This window comes from Thamnophis elegans, chromosome 5, assembly GCF_009769535.1.
Source record: "Thamnophis elegans isolate rThaEle1 chromosome 5, rThaEle1.pri, whole genome shotgun sequence".
NCBI classification, from domain to species: domain Eukaryota; kingdom Metazoa; phylum Chordata; class Lepidosauria; order Squamata; family Colubridae; genus Thamnophis; species Thamnophis elegans.
The window spans coordinates 55505763-55524875 of NC_045545.1; the positions used below are offsets into that span (position 1 = coordinate 55505763).

Consider the following 19113-nt stretch of genomic DNA (forward strand, 5'->3'; position numbering starts at 1 on the left):
TATGTATATGTATGTATGTAGATAGAGAGCGAGAGAGCGAGAGAGAGCTAGCTTTCTTTGTTGCATCTTTTAAGCGGAGCAAATTTGTTAGTTTTTATCCTGTCTGTGGCATTGTTTCTTTTATATTCATGTTTTGATATTCTATTGTGATGGTGAATCTTAAGTATATGAAATGGGAATGGTACTCATGCAATTATGTCATATGCGTGTAGTGAAGGTGGTTTCATTCATTGCCTCCTCTGTAGCTTATGGATCGAAGTTAAATTGCACTTTTAAGAAGTCACAACAAGCTTTGAGCTCCTTTGTGCTTCCCTCTCCACTACAAGCAGCAATCTGATCCAGGAAGGAAGGAAGCCATGAAGACTGAGATTTCTGAAGGAGTGAATGGCTCAGACACTTCTCTTTATTTAGCAAACTTAAGACCTATGCCTATATTATTCATGGGTAGGTTCTTACTGTTTGGAAGTGGGAGTGAAATTGTTTTAAATTTTTGATCCTGATGTCACCTGCCATCCTTGCAGCATGTTTGAATGGATCTTTGATATTTATGCTTTTAATGTTTTTAAAGGTATACTTTAAGACCTACAGGAATATTGGCATTTAACATGAAATAAAAATTAGACCTAAAAAGCAATTACGCATAATGAAGAAAAACAAAGCAAACAATTAAAGAACTATTTGAAAAGGGGCATTTTCAATTGTTAACCAGTTCAACTAACCTTGGTAAAAGGATTTCCCTAAGTTTGCAACTTAAATACTTCAACAACCCCAAAAATATTAGGACAGCTTTGTAAACAACTACATTCAAGGTGTGGATAACTGTGTTAGAAAGGTGAGTGAGGTGGACTAAATCCCTGGTCTACTTGTTTTCACAATAGCATTCTATATGTGAATAATTCATGAAGATGCCATTTTTTCAGCCTCATTAACTACCTTATCTTCCATAGAAAGAAGACCTCCATGGTTCAGAACAGGGATAAGAGTGCTAATGACATTGAGAGGTTTGAAGTTTCTACAAAAGATTGGAGAAACCATAGTACAAAACCTCTGGGGATTATCCCTTTAGATAGAAAATACAAGGGGAAAAAGGATGATCAGTATCATTTTATGAGGAAGTAGCAAATGAGTTTGATTACCTTATATCAGTGATGGTGAACCTCTTAGGCACTGAGTGCCCAAACTGGAAGGCGTGCATGGGCAGGAAATCTGAATACCAGCTGGCCGGTGCGCATGCACACTGGAAACCCAAACGTCAGCTGGCGGGTGGGAGGCGGGGGATCCCAATACTGGCAGCTCTGCAAGAGGAGCAATCTTTTTCTTCTGTGAGCTTTCTGTTTCGTCATTTGCAGAGAAACCTCTGTTTCCCTTCAAATGATGGTGAGAAATGCCACGGAGAAATGCAATGAACCTGAGCTGTGGCGACAGCCCACGTGCCCACAGAGAGGGCTCTGCATGCCACTCTGCCACGTGTGCCATAGGTTTGCCATCATGGCCCTATACACTTCTGTAAGGGGCTTTTGAGTCTAATAGACTCTGGAAGACTTTGGAAGCAGTGTAAAGGTTCAGAAAGGAGAGATTTGGAGCATGAAATATTGTACAAAGGAGGCTAATTTGTTGTCAAGGATGTGGTTTAAGGTTTTTGCAAAAGCCTCCCTATTACTTCTTGATGAACATCCCTACCTGATTTTGCTGTTAAATGACTTGGTGCAACAAGAATATTATTTGGGGTTTGATAAGGGCATAATAGAAGATGGCTGACCTGTGGTTATGGCATTAGAGCCTAAGAATAGGAAGAGGAACAGCAGGAAAATCGCTAACGCAAGATTGCTATCTTGTAAAGAGTTCTGTTATATCTGGATGCCTATGAGATAAGTGTTCTTTTGAAATCAAGTGAGCTAATGCATTGGCTCCTTCAAACCTCAGTTCTTTAAAACCTAAGTAACGCAGAACCATTTCTGGGTTTTAACTCAAAGTGTTAATGCAACACTATCAAATAAAATATGGGAGAGGAAAAGAAGTTGTAAGTCGATTTCCTGTTTAAACCTAGCTTAATCATGACTTCTTTTCTCCAAAGAACTCTGGGATATGCAGTGCTATTAAAGGAGAGCTCCATTGTAGCAGGTTTATGAGAATCTTTATTAAGCTTGGATTTTTTAAATGACATTTTGACGTTTAACCGGGTTTAACTGCAGATTCCAGCAATAACCACTTAATGGATATGGCTACCTAGTACATTTTAAAATGTTCTTATGTTCACACTTCATTCCCACCAGTTGTGACTTATCCATAGTTATTCTACCACTTTTAAAGAAATGTGTTTACCCAGTGCCACAGAGCCAATCAGTTTTTGAAATCTCATTCATTCATTCATTTCTCTACCATTAGGTTCTCATCCCTGGCAACTAAATTTGACTGAAAAATATGATGTGCTTTGGAATTTTAAAACTTGTAGCTGGAATTTTGGACTGAGGTCACATTCTTTAAAATGCCAAATGCAACATTGCCATTGATGATTATTCTTCATTCCACTCCTATTTTGGGATGGGAACTGTTCCTTATTCCTGTGGCCCAAAAGGAAATGAGAAGAGTTGTATGATTTTGTTTTATGGAAATAAAACAATTCTTCAGAACCAGTGCTAAACATTTTGTTGATTTTTAAAGAAATATTACATTGAAGCTGAATTCCTACCTTCTATGGTTTGTGCTGTCTGGTAACAAAACATTAATCTACTTCTGAAGCTGTTTTTGAATATTTGTCTTGAAAAGCAATGATGGCCCATCAATAACTTGCTATGAATATTTAGAAGAACTCTTGGGACTTTACTCCTTGAGCTGGTTTGACTTATTTTCTACTGGGAGCTGACAATGTGCTTAAGATGGCTGATTGATTTGGTAGGCCTTCTGTACTACTGCCACTGTTTAGAAATCAGCTAGATTGTTTACTCTTTAAGGCTGAAAGTAGCACAATACAGGCTTCCTTTGTCTTTCTTATTAGAGGAATGGAAAGAAGTTTCAAGCACAACTTTCCCCTTGCTATTTGTCGTTGCTAAAGGACAGAAATTAGGAACTAGGGAGGAAAATTACTTGGGGCCTTGGTGGATGTCAGATGGAAAAGAGGTTCAGAGCTACTGGTTAACTGTAAGAAGAATTCTGTCAGTGTATTTATGGTTCTAGGATTTTTTCCTCTACATAATTTACTCTATATTAAACTCCTAACAGATCATGCACTTTTGCAAGAAACTAATACAGTTACTAAAGCTTATTCATCATGGTCCAATTTATTTAATCAAAAAGTTCAGGTACGGTACATATTTGCACAAGGGTATAATATTTGGAACAAGTACTTTAATAACCTGGCAGTAGTTCTTTTTTGTTCTGAGGCACAAAAATGTCATGAATGTCCTGTGAATTTCTGTTGGCCTTATCCTTGATTACGTAGTTCACAATTTATACTGGTTTACTAGATCAAGTAAGATTGAATTTATATTAAACTGACGTTCAATAACTTGGCTATTGATGAAAATTAATGCAGATCACTTGGGCAGCATTAATTCAATAAAAGCTTTTACTGTAACATACCCCTGAACTCTTTGAGCAGTTGGAAAGAAATTTAAACAAAAATGATGGAACATGAGTGATGCCTGCTTGTCACCAAACAATGTATAGTCTTATAGCCTTAATATGCCCTATGACCTTTGGCATTATTAAATTAAGTCCTGAAGTATGGAAATAAAATCCCTAATGGTGACCATTATTATATAAGGGATTAACAAGAAATAATCAGCCTGTTAGTTATTTTGATATACTGCTGTTTTGAAAATGCGTTCCTTGAAGATCAAGCTAACTAGTGATGGTATTGTGAAACTATATTTGTACTGAATCTGGTGGTAATAAAAAAAATTGCTGTGTGTTTCCATTTTAACAAGGAGGATTCTTTCAAAATGTGTTATTTCCTGGACTGTAGGTCTCCCTAGGTCATTCCTTTAAACCATTATAAAAAAGACATAATAGGCTGAAATTTGAATAGAGTTGCTAATTTCTGAAAGAAAACAATGTATGTAGCAGAAGGTTCTCATCCAATTTTCAAAAGCGTGGAAGTATTAAGGTTAAGCATTTTTTTTCCTATGGGATCAAAGAGATCTCTGTAGGTAATATCAGAATTCAAACAACCCTCCATTACAAAATCTGGTTAATGAACTACTGCATCTATCTCTTTATTAGAAGGAAAATATGCTTGTATTTCTTACTCTAGGCCTATGATGGCGAACCTATGCACGTGTGCCAGAGGTGGCACACACAGCCCTCTCTGTGGGTACGTGTGCCATCGCCAGCTGCTCTTCTGGTGCATGCATGTGCACTGGCCAGTTGATCTTCGTGCACACCAGAGTGCCCGAAACCCAAAGACCAGCTGGCTGGTGTGCATGCGTGTGCTGGTTAGTTGGTCTTCGGGTTTCTGGTGATCCAGTGCACAAACAGACACGTGGGCATTCTGGTTTGGGCACTCAGTGCCAAAAAATTTCCCCATCACTGCTCTAGGCATAAGCAATTTTAGAGCTGATGATCACATTGGAACCACATTGGACTACCATGGAATTTCTGCTCGCTTTCACAATAGTAACCATAATGGAGGTGAACTTATGCAAAGACACACAACCTATTGCTGTGGTCTTTTCAGTTTCATCCCTAGCATAGGCAGATGAACACAACTTGAAGCAAACCTCTGTAGTCATCCAAGGATCAAAATAAATCCAAGTTCTCTGTTAATATCTGTTGAAAGATGCCAACTTTGCAAGGTAGTCCAGGCAAGAAGTACACCCTGATGAACTAACTCTGTTTCATTGGAGATTACATTAACAGAATCTTGTAAGGGTGAAAGTATTCCCCCCCCCTCTTTATTAGTCTCTGGGAAACTAGGGAGGGTTCCTTCTAAATGTGTTGCATGCTCCCCCCCCCCCCGACCTGCAGACTGAGCTATTTCCTGGGCTGTAGGTCTCCGTAGGTCATTCCTATATACCATTATAAATAGGCTGAAATTTGAATAGAGTTGCTAATTTCTGAAAGAAAACAATGTATGTAGCAGAAGGTTCTCATCCAATTTTCAAAAGCGTGGAAGGCCAAGTATTAAGGTTAAGCATGGCTGCTATTAATAGAGGCAGATTTTTTCCCCAATCACATGGCCTGGAAACTCAAAGGCCATACTTTGGGATAGATGGCATGGGGAATCTCCCGATTTCACAGGCAGTTCATGAGAGGATGTGCAGCAACTTCCTCTAGCCTCTTCTGACTATTATGTCCTTTGCTTTTTATAGTGTTGGTGTTTCCTGTTTCCGTATTGTATTTAGAATTCTTTTGATGGAACAGAATGTTTATCATATAGACAAGGCTGCCTGAGAGCAATTATTTTTAAAAGGGGTTTTAAATAGAGTTGATGATTAAGACACCTATAATCATAATGTTAAAAGAAAGTAAAGCTAAAAATGATTGACTCCAACCTTCTTTTTTGTTTCCCAATCATTACACTGCATATCACTCCTTCCCTATAGATATATTCACTTGATTTTAATCATTTGTCTGCTTTCTGTTCTGATCATCTAGGACAGAGGTGTCAAACTCAAGGCCCGAGGGCCAAATCTGGCCCACGGGGTACTTAGATCTGGCCCACAGGGTCGCCCCAGAAACAGTGAAGAACAGGCCTGCAATGCTTCTTCCACTGAAAACAGAGCTTGGGCCGTGGCCCTCCCAACTTCGTTTCACTGGCACAGGGTTGCTGGAGGCCGTGGCAGCCAAAAACGGAGCTCGGGTACCCGTTTTCTCTGGCAGAGCTCTCAGGAAACCACAGGGGCTCCTGACATGTGTGATGTCAAGTTGGCTATTCCCACTGTGGTTCCCCAAGGTCAAACACAACCCTGATGCGGCCCTCAATGAAATCATGAAATCTGATCTAGGATCTTTCTGAATTGTCCCGGTAGAATCATGACAATTGGGGGGTGGTGTAACTTCCAAGGACAGTGTAATGGGGGAATGACCTTGGGAAGTAAGGGAAAGAGATGCTGCCTAGGGAACAACCACAAAAAGTTGGATGGGGCAACCCACACCTGAATAATGGGCAGAGAAAGACATTTAGAAAGGATCTGGCCCTTACTTATCAAGCGGTAAAAAGGGACAGTGGGAGATTTGTGCTTTCAATCTTGCAAGGTTCTGTTAATGTAGCCTTACAATAAAGTCACTTTGTCATGTTTCCTATCTGACAGCGGGAGGCTGTTGGACAGTATCACCCACATTTATTTATTTGCTTGCTTATTTGTTTTGATTTGTGTCCTACTATTTTGCCCAGAGCTCACCTGTATGTCTGCTATGTTTTTTTTTCAGTAGGAGGAAGCACTGTCAACATAGTAGTCATAGTACTGTTGTTAATAACAAAACCAAGACTGGCACCAGCATTAACACCACCACTACCACCTTGAAAACAGCTGCCAAGGTACTTGGTGTGGTTGTTGTCTAACTCAAATAACATAGTTTATATTATAGAAGTTAAGATCAGCTTATCTGTGGGCAATTACTATCACCAATGGTGTGGCACCAAAAAGAACAGCAAATATATAACTCTTAGAATTTTTTTTGTTATCCTTTACCTAAAATATTTAATTCATTCCCTGTCTTAATGTGATATCAATATTTATAAAATCTCCTCTTATTACTGCTTTCCCCCCTCCTTTTAGTAGGTTAATTTCTTTTACGAGAGCATTTAATTCTTTCAATAATTCTAGCATTTTCTTCGCATACAATCAGTTAAATGTGCCAATTGCTGTATAGAATGTGTGGTTTTAAGGGAGGCATCTCCAGAATCTCAACTAAATGTATAATACAGTCATGTGCTGAAAAGACAGTTAATGTTTGATGTTTGATAATGAATGGTTTATTACACATGAAAATTCATGCAGAATTCAGATGTTTTACGATTTTTCTCTTTGTTTTAGATTTCAAATCATATATATTTATAATAGTTACAATGTGAAATAATAATTTTTAAAAAATCCCAAAGTTAAAAATGCAATTAAAATAATTAACCCATTTGATTACAGTTAAGTTAAAACGTAGTTACATACAATTAAATATTAAAAACTTTAAGAAAAGCTATAAAATACTTAAAATCACAATTCCTCAAAACCCTGAAAATAGTATCTTATCCTCCATACACAACAGTGGTGGGTTCTGGGTGGTACAGCCTGGTACGGCCATTCCAGGAGTAGCCGGGAGATGCAGCCACCATACCGGTATGATGGCTCATTTGGCCTATCTGCCCGCCCGTGTTCTTTGGGCATTTAATACCGCAACTGACCCATTGCGCATGTGCGCACAGCATGCGGTGCTTGTGTGACCTCCACTGGGCAGCTGGATGTTGCATGACATTGGTGTGCCCATGCATGCGCAGCACATGTGCCCATCTAGGATGCCCTGCACCGTGCACAGCTACCGTTTGCGCTGTGGTCCGGAACCCACCACTGATATACAATATGTAATAAAGGAAAAGGTACCCCTTGCACACATGTGCTAATCGTTCCTGACTCTAGGGGGCAGTGCTCATCTCCATTTCAAAGCCAAAGAGCCAGAGCTGTCCGAAGACATCTCCGTGGTCATATGGCTGGCATGATTAAACGCCAAAGGTGCACAGAGCACTATTACCTTCCGAGCAAAGGTTGTTCCTATTTTTTCTACTTGGATTTTTACATGCTTTCGAACTGCTAGGTTGGCAGAAGCTGGGAGAAGTAATGGGAGCTCACTCCGTTATGCGGTGCTAGGGATTCGAACTGCTAAACTGCTAACCTTTCAATCGACAAGCTCAGCGTCTTAGCCACTGAGCCACCTATTACAATATGTAATAGCTACAGCTAATTGAACACCTGGTGAATATATATACTTTAAATGGCATCAGGCATTTAGAAGTCTCCATGCCAGCATTGTTTGAATGGCTATGAATTTAGTAATTAAAGGCATGTGTAAATTATATTTTTAAAAAAGTTGTGACTTGTGCAGCTCTGTGCAGTGCTGTATGATATATAAAATCAAAATAGTTTGCTTCAAAAATGCTGCAAGAATATGTGCATTCCATCCTTTTTAAATACAATATAACATTTGTATTGTATGGTACTGCTGTTTAAACATAGAGGAGGGCACATATCCTTTAGTATCTGGTGTTTCTAAATAGGGCTTTGTGATCCTGTTCCACACTACATATTGCTTTTTTGACTTTTTTGATATGTTCTTGATTCTGAAGGCTTTTTCTTTTCTTCCCTCCCTTTGTAAAACGTAGCCAGGATTTCTCCCTGTTTGGCCCATGAAGAACTTTGAAATTCAAGTGACTTCATAGGCATGAGAGTCCCTCCTTGTCCTCTGTTTTTAAAGCTTCTGGAGTGTGCCCTGCCTCAGTCACAGTTCTCCATTTCCTCTCTTGATCACCCTAGTAGCTGACTTGATCCTAGCCAAGTGCTGCATTCTTTCCATACACTGTCATTGACTTGTGGGTCTGGCATCACTGGTGGCAGGCTGGCCTCCAGGGAAGCCCTTTTATATGCCTGCAGCAAAGCGATTTCTTTAGCTGGATGTTTGAGAATTTAACACTGAAGGGCAGCAATGTTACTTGTCCTATCTGTGGATATCCCTCCTCCTCCCCTCCCCCAATTCTTACATTGTGGACTAGGGGACTTGGAGAATCTTGATACACACCTGTGCCTGTACTGACAGCTGCTAAATCAACCAGCAAAGAAGAGCTGAGTGAAAAAAGATAGTCTGACTGACCTATTAGGCATTCACATATTATTGCTTAGATAACTGATTCTGCTATTTCTTTTCAATTTCTGTATCTCTATTTTGCCCTGACTGGAGATAATCGGCATCAGACTTCAAACTAATGTTGATGAATCCAAGAAAAAGAAAGGGCGTGGGGATAAATTGATAAAAAAATAATAATGTTTGAAATGGAAGTAATTCAGGAGCTCCGTGGATTAACAGAACATTGGTGTGGTTGATTTGGGAGTTGCGACTGCATTTGCCTAACTCTCTGATTGATTAAATAATTGATAAATCATCAGCTTGATTTACTGCAAAATAAAAATTGCAGTAGTAATTTAGCAGGATGAAGGGAGTGGTTTGTTAAGTGATTAGGCCTTTTATGTGGCTTTCACTATTAGGTTCATCAGGTTCTCCAAATGTATGTTGAAATTGCAATTCTCAGAAGTGTAAGCCGTTGTGAGAATCAAACACTTCCTGAGGGCATAAGGTTGGGAAATGCTGACCTAATCCATGCTTCTATGATGCTCCATTGAAGTTTACAAAGAAGACATCAGATCAAAATAACCCTCTGGTGTTTGTCCCTTTCTTCTAATATTAGCAATATACAAAGTGTAGTTTCATTTAATGATCTTGTCTGTTAGGAAAGGCTTCCAGGGATGAATCAGGTAAAGGAATTTCAAACTTGTTTTGGATGGAATTAAGGGAAGAGCAGCTGGCAGGGTGGATTGGATTATAACGCTTTCCCTGTTGGGAGGCACCAAAGTAGTCAGGGAGAATCTGATCTAGGATAAGAACTCCCACAATCTGTCACACACTTTGGAAGTTCTTCCACACCCCAGTTCTTCCCCTGCATATTATTTTCTCCGTATTCATCCTACAATTAAAGTTTATTGTAAAAATATTTCTAGTGTTTGCCTCCCAAATACAACCATAAATAGTAACACATTGTTAAACTTAGTTGCTGCCCATCTTGCCATGGGTCTACTCTAGGTGGCAAAACTAGTTGTACTTCACAGTCTTTGAAGAATATACCCCTGAAGAGGATGTCAAAGATGGTGAAGGTTTTATCCTGTTTTTTCTTGAGTTTATTATGTTAAAATGTAGGAAGGAATTTAAATGATTAAATGCTTCTACATTTTTTAAAAGAAAAATATCATTTAGGAATATCAATTACTCACTTTTGTTGCCAGAAGTTTAGACATTAACGGTTGTGTGTTGCGTTATTTTGAGGGCACAGCACATTTACACTGTTATACAAGCTGTATACTCACTACTTTACATTGTAGCCAAATGTCATTTCATCAGTGTCGTCACATGAAAAGATATATTTAAATATTTGCAAAATGCGAGAGAGTGTACTCACTTCTGTGATATACTGTAGGTGTGTCTAGAACTCTTTTCTTTGACATGCTCAATTTTTTTTTGGTATGGAGAGTGTTTTTTGTATGGAAGAACGTTTAAGACAACCGTGAGCCCATGACAGTCTGAAATTATACAGGCCAGAAACACATTTGCTGGCTAAGTAGAAGGATTTTTCTTTATATCTTGAACTTTACACTGTAATACCCTTTGACAGTTTTCTGGCTAATGGTCAGGAAAGCTTGACATTAATAGAAAATACTTAAGCTCAGGTGCTAGAGAAGATGAAATTCCCTGATAATACCTCTGACCACAGAATGAAGCTACATGTTAATATGTTGATCGGGCTTCCCATGTTTGGAGATGAGATGGCAACATTTGCACAGTATTGGGGGACTCTCTTGGTAGACTTTTAACCATCCATGTCGGCTTGTGACAAATGCTGCTATAATATTAAGTCAACTCTCCAATCTTTCAAGTTTGAGATTATGTATTTCTTTTGATGTTGTCTGCTTGAAAGACAGGATTTATTTTGAGCCCTGACTGTGTGACCTGAGAAGCTAAGTCAAATGCTGGCTATCGTGTTTCCCCGAGTAAGAACCTCTTTCTCTTTCTCTTTCTGCCTCTTTCTCTCCCTTCTGTGTAAAGCATGTTGTTCTTTGTTAGAGAGTTTATTCTTGTTAACATCAATATCTAAAAACAATGTATACATATAATTAAATGAATTAGACCCCAGAGAAATATTTCCAAGTCTAGAAATCAGTAGTTTGCTAAGGTAACATAGTAGTTTTTCTTTGCCAGGGAAGCATTGTAACACTAAACCATTGCTGCCTGCCTGAATATAACACAAATTCCATGCAGAAGGAGAAACTATCACATGATTGAAAGTTCCTCTTAAAACAATCATCCAGGAAAACATTAGATACAAGCATGTTATAGGGTGGGGGAGAATGTGTTCTGCCTTGATTTCTGCTAAAAAAAAAATCCTGGAAAAAGCCAAATTTAGATTCCAATTATAGTTGGCATCTAATTTAGATTCCATCAAACACCCTGAAAGTTTCAAATGTAGACACCTCAATGTTGTATATATGAGCAGGCACAGTTTACACTACTTAACAAGTTTTATTCCCAAAGGTGGCAGCTGTTAGCTGCACATAGATAAATGGTGGAGGATTTGCTAGGTTGATAAACATTTCCTATGAAATAGGAAAGCCAGGATTTAGTATTAAGCAGTAGAATATCTCTCTTGTAAACAATCTGAAAAAGTCTATGTTACAAAGAGGCATATATTTAATATTTTAATTTTTCTCATCTAGTGCCACCCCATTTATGTTGGATTACAATTCTCATCATAGCTTAGACAGAGGTTATTTCTTTCAAGTGAAAGATGGAATTCTGTGCTTTGTGCACTTGCATTCTATGGCAGCCAAAGGAATCCCAATGAAAAAGTTAGCTAAAAGATTTCAGGGGGATAGAAGAGTTCCTTTTTGAAGAAACGTTATAATCTGGGGAAATTGAATAACCAGCAAGGAATATACTGCAGGATTTTAGAATGATTTCACTAGGAAGATAAGATATGAAGAGAAAACATTCTCCTCTGATAGCAAGTGTGAAAGCATTTCTCCCCTTTCTGAAATGCTTCCTGTGTCCCTTTTGTTCTGTTGGCTTATGGTTGCATAGTTTGCAGCTCTTCCTTTCATTTCCCAAAGTCATTCTCACATACCATTATAGAAAGATTTGGGACCATGAAAAATAACTTAGGCAGAACATAGTTAGAATGACAGCATTTGTGTCTACCAGTTGTAATTGTGACTGCCAATTGGGCTGCCTGGATTAAGGGGGTTAGGCAAGGTTGTACTAACTAAAGTTCCCAGGAGCCACTTTGAAGAGGAGAATGTAAATTATATAACAATGTGGGATTATTAATTTATGGATGAACTTTTGCCACCAGGTGGCACAATTGGCTTTGTATTGGGATGATTTCCTGTCTGTTGATTATATTCATGACAATCTAAGAGTGTACGTGATTTTTTTGAGTTAAATTTATATAATAGAAACTTTTAAAAATAAGGGGGAATGTATTAATACTATGATTTCTAAAATATAAGGTGGCTTAAATTGTATATTCACAGCCAGTGTGGGGTTGATAAATAGCTGCAAAAACCATAATTTTTATGTTACTTAATAAAGGTTTCTGTCTTAAGCTTAATATTTAACACTAAGTTCTCCACTCTATATTTACTTGTTGCTGTTTATGCATATTAGAAATGAAGAAACTTAACAGAAGTCATCCAAAAAAGTTGATTGAAAAAAATCTCCTTTTTTTGTACCTTGACCAGTTTATAATATTTATAAAACATAGGCCCCCTTAGAAGCCACGTTGTAAGTGTTTGTATTTGCTTTATGTATAATGTATTATACATTCATATATATATATATGAATTGTTCTTGCTTGAATTTGGTGATGTGTCTACCCCATGTGATAAAATGTTCCTTCTGCTCCATGACATTTCCAACATTGTTATTGTATGATTTATCTACTTTGGAGATTATTGGTGGAATTGTATACTATCAGTAAAACATTATGTATCAATTTTGTTCACAGTTCTTCCCATTGTTGTGTGGTGACTATTTCTATTTTGCATCATTAAAGTTTTGCATCATTTTATCATTTGTTTTTGCTGTCTCTGTGTCATATTTAGGAAGGAGTTTGTAAATGAGTGGCTAGGCATGCTTCAAAAAGATACAGACATTCTGTGGATCTTATGTCAGTATAAGCACAAAATATCTCCAATATTTATTAAAGTATTCCACACAATTTTTCAGAGTCTGGAATTTCCTCCATTTTAAGCCTACTCTTGTAATATGCGTTTGATAACTTTTAAAAGCAACGTGTACAGAACTGGAACTACCAATTTCCCTTTAAATACTGAAGGCTAATTTTAAAGTAGTCCAGATGTCATATTACATGGGAACAGTTAGGCCAATTAATACAATTATACTTATGTAAGTATAAAAAGAAATTATTGGTTAAATGAAACCATTACAGCTTCCCTTTGTTTACATGTTTATCTTTTGAAGTTGCAAGATTCTTACATTCTTCTTTGTAGAACAGGAGAATTTTATTTTAAAATTCTGGAAGCAATACTTAGTGGTGGCATAACAAGTGAAATCTGGAAAGTGGGAATCTCTCTTCCAATATTCAGTTACTGCTGATTCTTTCCCCTTCTGATCAATCATGCCCAATTCTCAGAGACTGCCAGGACAAGTCCCTGCATTTGGCATGGTTTTTCAGAAATCCTCAATGGAACTGCATCTACATGGAGGGAAGCATGCAGTAGAGTACTCCAAGGCTCTGTTTTAGGCCTAGTATTCTTCAGCATCTTCATCAATGATTTGGATGAGGGAATAAATGGGGAATTCATCAAATTTGCAGATGACACCAAGCTGACAGGAATAGCTAACACTCCAGAAGACAGGCTTAAGATACAGAAGGATCTTGACAAACTTGAACATTGGGCACTATCTAATAAAATGAAATTCAATGGTGAAAAGTAAGGTTCTACATTTAGGCAAGAAAAACGAAATGCACAGGTACAGTATAGGTGGTACCTTGCTCAATAGTAGTAACTCTGAGAGGGATCTTGGAGTCCTAGTGGACAACCATTTAAATATGAGCCAGCAGTGTGCAGCCAACACAGTTCTAGGCTACATAAACAGAGAGATAGAATCAAGATCACATGAAGTGTTAATACCACTTTATAATGCCTTGGTAAGGCCACACTTGGAATACTGCATTCAGTTTTGGTCGCCACGATGTTGAAAAGATGCGGGGACTCTAGAAAGAGTGCAGAGAAAAGCAACAAAGATGATTAGGGGACTGGAGACTAAAACATATGAAGAACGGTTGCAGGAACCGGTTGCAGGAACTGGATATGTCTAGTTTAATGAAAAGGAGGACTAGAGGAGACATGATAGTAGTGTTCCAATATCTCAGGAGTTGCCGCAAAGAAGAGGGAATGAAACTATTCTCTAAGGCATCTGAGGGTTGTGTTTGACCTTGGGGGACCAGGGTGAATGTAGCCAACTTGATGTCACTCCTGGGTGCCTGTGGTGGCCTGAATGCTCTGCCAATGAAAATGAACTCCCACACTCCATTTTCAACTGCAATGGCCTCCTGCAGCGAAAATGGAGCTTGGGAGGGCCGCACACAGATCTAAGCACCCTTTGGGCCTTGAGGTTGACACCCCTGATCTAGTATCAAGCTATAGAGAAACTTATCCCTTGCATTCTGGCTTCCTCCTCATCTCTTTCTTCTTAGAGGAATGGATGAAGAGAAAGCTTTAATTTGTCTGTGCTTAATACAAATTAAACTAATCACAGAAGATTCTGGTTTAGAATTACCATTAGGAATTTCATCAGGATTAATTTATGTAACAAAGCTGCAGGAGCCCTGGCCTGTTTTCATATCTGCCATATTTATTCCTGTTGAGCTGATTTCTCCTTTTAAAAAGGTCTCAGTTCATAATAAAGCAAACACATGTGCCCTCTAGTGGTGGACAATTATAACATATAGCAATGATGGCGAACGTTTTTCTGCTCGGGTGCTAAAAGGACGCGCACGCGTGATAGCGCATGCTGGCCAGCTGATTTTTGGGCTTCCAAACTTGTTGTAGGCCTGTTGGGCAGTTTTTCGCCATCCACAGGCTCCAGAGGCTTTTCTGAAGCCTGGGGAGGACAAAAAACGGCCCAATGGGCCTACCAGAAGTCTGAAGGCTTCAGTGAGGCCTGTACGCATTTGCAGGGATGGTGGTGGAACACAGGGGGGTTGTGTGTGCATGCGCAGTGGGGGAGGGTATTGCATTATGAGTGTGGGCATGGATGTGCACGCTATCATGTGTGCCCTTTTAGCACCCAAGCAGAAAAATGTTCATCATCACTGCTATAGGTTATAATTGTCCACCACTAGAGGGCACATGTGTTTGCTTTATTATGAGCTGAGACCTTTTTAAAATGCTCAAAATATTTCATAATTTAGTTTCTTTTTGTGAAGCCCTTAAAGTGATTTTGAAGGTTTTGATTGTGTCAACTTATCACAAAATGAGAAATATCTATCCAGGATGTGAATTTAGGAAAGGACCTTAAAACCCTTAATAACCACAAGCCAAAGAACAAACTGGGGGAAAAAATTGTCTTATCTATTCCAGGAATGCAAAGGAAGTACTTGGAAGTAGCAGATATGTAAAAATAGTGAGTCATTCATTTTTAACGAATGTGTTCTTATGGTAGGCCATGTGAAATCTAGTTTCCAATTGGTAAAGCGGTTGAGATTCTAATCTGCAGTATCCTGTGGTTAGTGATTAATGTTGACCAAATATGCCCTCAAGGGTGCTTCCAAAATTAAGGGAGAAATCCCTCTTTCTTCTCTTTCCTTTCTAGATGTTGCAAGATTGTCCAAAAGCCCGAAGAGAAGTTGAACTCCACTGGAGAGCATCTCAGTGCTCCCATATTGTGAAGATCATGGATGTCTATGAAAATCTTTACCAGGGTCGAAAATGTCTCCTGATAGTTATGGAATGGTGAGTGTCATTTATTGGTAGAGGGAGTGGAAATATAGAGGCATCGTGATGCCCTTCCCCTCCATGGAGATCTTCTTTTTAAAAATTTGCCTTATGCCATTTGCCTTATGCCAAAACAAAGCATGTAGGATAAAGGTTTTGTAAACAGCATAGCTGGATAGGAAGAATATGGTTTTTCACATTATTTAGCCTTGGCCACTCAGGGCTACATAACCAAGGGGAACTTGTTGAATCAGGCTCATAAAGATAACAGAAGTCAAATCCTATCTTTCAAGGACCAGATAATGTATTAATCGCTAAGTGATTATGTTAGCACTTTTGCAACTTTTTGGATCAGCTGAATTTTCTGGGCAGTTTCTAAAGGTAGTCCCATCTTATACTCAAAAGTAAATTAAAGCATCCAATCAATTTAAGTCATAATTTAAATATAAAAGTAAGATTTTTTTTGGAAACAAGTTTTTTTTTAAACTTGAGCATATTGCAGTTTAAGTAAATAAGCATCCTCTAGCTGAAAGAGGAAGAGGGAATTGGTGGTATAATAAGTCCTGGAAGAGAAGGACAGGGGTAAGAGGAGATGGAATGATTCAGAATGATTTGCTTCTTTCATTTTCTACTTGCCCATGTGGGCTGCAGCAAAGTGCTAACTCCATTCTACTTGTCTATGGAGATTCTCAGGCATCCAGGTCATGATTGCCCCAAAGGTGCAGTTTTGCTTCTCATCCAAGAAACTTCTTCAGCTCTGACACAGGTGACCTTGAGGACACACACAACCCCCAAAGTGGCCTCAATGACTCTCTGAAAGAATGCAAATGACGAGATGTCTGCAAGGAATATAAATCCTTCCATTCCCCACCATCCAGGCTTAAGAAGCTTCTTGGATGAGACGCTAAATATCTTCAAAGACAAAAAAATCCAGTTGCCTCTTTAAAACGCCCTTAGGACAACTCCATTGTACATACCTCCACACATATTGCGGGTCTTTTATATTTTCCTCTGTGCCTAGCTTCATGCTGGCCATTGGGCATAGTCAGGAAGACAGACAGGTTTGTGTGAGAGCAAGTGTGGGCTGAAGAGAGACAGAATTTTGACCTGCATCTCCTTTCAGTTGGTGGGAAATGCTTCTGCCCAGTTTTTAAGCATTGGAAGAGATTCTAGGTCCCTCCACCCAAATAGAATGGTTGGCATCAGTGCATCACTGAAATTTTGAGACTTTGTAGAGAGAGTTAAAGGAATTTCCCCCCAGGAATTTTGCTCTAAAGTAAAAGTGGGGAATGTTATGGCCTCACCATCACTTTTCTTGCCTTCTCTGCACCAGTGAGACTTTAAAATACAAAGCAACAAAATGCCACCAGTGTAGAACTTTAAAAAAAGAAGAAGCTATAATCACTTCTGAGCAGAGCATTTGTGGGAAATCACATTTGGGACCGTAGGCATTTATTCTCTTTTGACAAGCAATGTCATTTCTCTGGTATCTCTGTTGAAGGAGATTCTAAAGCATCCATCCATTTTAGTAAAAGGTTTTTTAAAGCTTAATTTCTATGAATGGGGGTGGGAGATTTTTAGGGAACTCTCAACCTGTAAATAGGTGTCCTGAAGGCTATTCACCTTTGCAAGTACCAATATTGAGCAAATGAATTGTGTCAAAAATAAACCACCTTGCTTGAAAAATATTATTTATTGTAATAATGTTGTCTACAATTTACTGATGCTAGTATTTTTGTGAATGCAGAGTTACTATCAGAGTATTTAATCTTTGCAGACTTAGCACACTTGTATACTGAGTTCTATCTTGCCATTGGCCATTCCAAAGTATTTCTACTTCCAAGAATCCTGTGGCACCTTTGGATTCTGTTGGCCACTACCTATCTTAGTAACTGGACCATCTGACCTTCCAATAGCAGCAACGTTTAAGAGAAAGCTGCTTAAAATAAGCAACGTTCTCATTCTTTCATTTGGAGGTTGTAAATCTTAGGTGCCTTTCCAAGTACCAAATTTACATCCCAGGGTGGATCTTACTGCTGTAAGCAATTTTTTTGAACGGTTTATTAAGGAAGCAAATCCTTAATAAGGATGCCTGGTCCTGTGGCCTCGAATGCGGGTAGAAATCCATTTCTTGGTTACAGGAGTAATTATGTTGTGGAATATATTTTCAGTGGCTATATATTTTAATCTTTGTAGTTGTTGCATTACTGATCCATTCCTTTAACACTGGCATTTATACATGTTTTTATTTGATTAGCAATATTAACGTATTTACTGTTGAGACAATACTTGTCTTGTGTCACCTCTAATACCCTGTATTTATTATAGAGGATGTACTGTTTTTTGGTGGACTGCATCACGTCTGATGTGTTAGTGTAACTTGATATATAACTCTGCTGTTTCTTCTTTAACCAATGAACACAATTATCTGAATATTGAGACAGTGACTGAGTTAACATTTTTTTATGTAACCACAAGATTTTATAGTTTGATTTTTGCTTAGCAGCAATGCCTGATTTCAGCCACTATAGTTTGAAATTATGTTTTATGAGCCACATTATGGCTGTTACACATTGTGGCTGGGGAATTCTGGGAGGTGAAGTGTACAAGTCTCAAAGCTGCCAAGTTGAACATTGCTAGTTTAGTGCTTCAGTGTAATTAGACAATCTCCTGCAATGCTCAATTTTCTTAAAAGGAACGATATTCTGAAGATCTGAGACAGCACTTGTTATCATAACTAAATTTGTTTATGAATTTCAGCTTGGATGGAGGGGAACTCTTCAGTCGAATTCAAGATAGAGGAGACCAAGCTTTCACAGAAAGAGGTACGAAGGGATAGAATAGATTTCTTCTAGGTTCATACAGATGTTCATATTCGGCTATCTTTTAACAAGGGCACTATTGAAAAAGACTTCTTGCAAAATGTACCTAGCCTAATTCTTCCAAGGGGTCTCCAAACAATTATTTTGAACAGGCTTGGATAAACTTTAGGCTACTAAATCTACTGTGTGTGTCTTATTTTTCTTGATCTCATAATGCATCAATAGTTAGCTAGTTAGTCAAGTGTTACTGAATTTGGCCCAGACTCTGGTGATAGGATGATGAATGTTTCAATTTGTCTCCAGAAATAACATCATAGCTTTTCCAGTAACTTCCCCACAATGTCTTTGATCCTGTCTGTCTACCTTACCCATAGTCTTTCCCTTTTTTTAGTTTCCTAAACCCTGCCAGCCTAATTGCTTTTTCCAGTCTGATATGCCTAAAATATAAGAGTTTTTTTCTTGCTGATCATCCTTTCAAAGGAGGCATGGTGGCTCAGTGGCTTAATGACACTGGAGATGGTCTTTGCTCCAGTGGTTCGAGTCCTAGCACCCTGTGGTGGGGTGAGCTCCCATCACTTGCC

At 38.6% G+C, this 19113-nt stretch overlaps 1 protein-coding gene across 1 annotated transcript in view; it reads left to right on the top strand.

The window, feature by feature from the left end:
- MAPKAPK2 (MAPK activated protein kinase 2) overlaps positions 1-19113 on the top strand; it is a 76671-nt gene that overhangs the window by 43833 nt on the left and 13725 nt on the right. Inside the window, exons 2-3 of the mRNA XM_032217984.1 lie at positions 15589-15728; positions 18471-18535. Coding sequence (XP_032073875.1) covers positions 15589-15728; positions 18471-18535 — 205 coding nt within the window. The remainder of the gene's footprint in view (positions 1-15588; positions 15729-18470; positions 18536-19113) is intronic.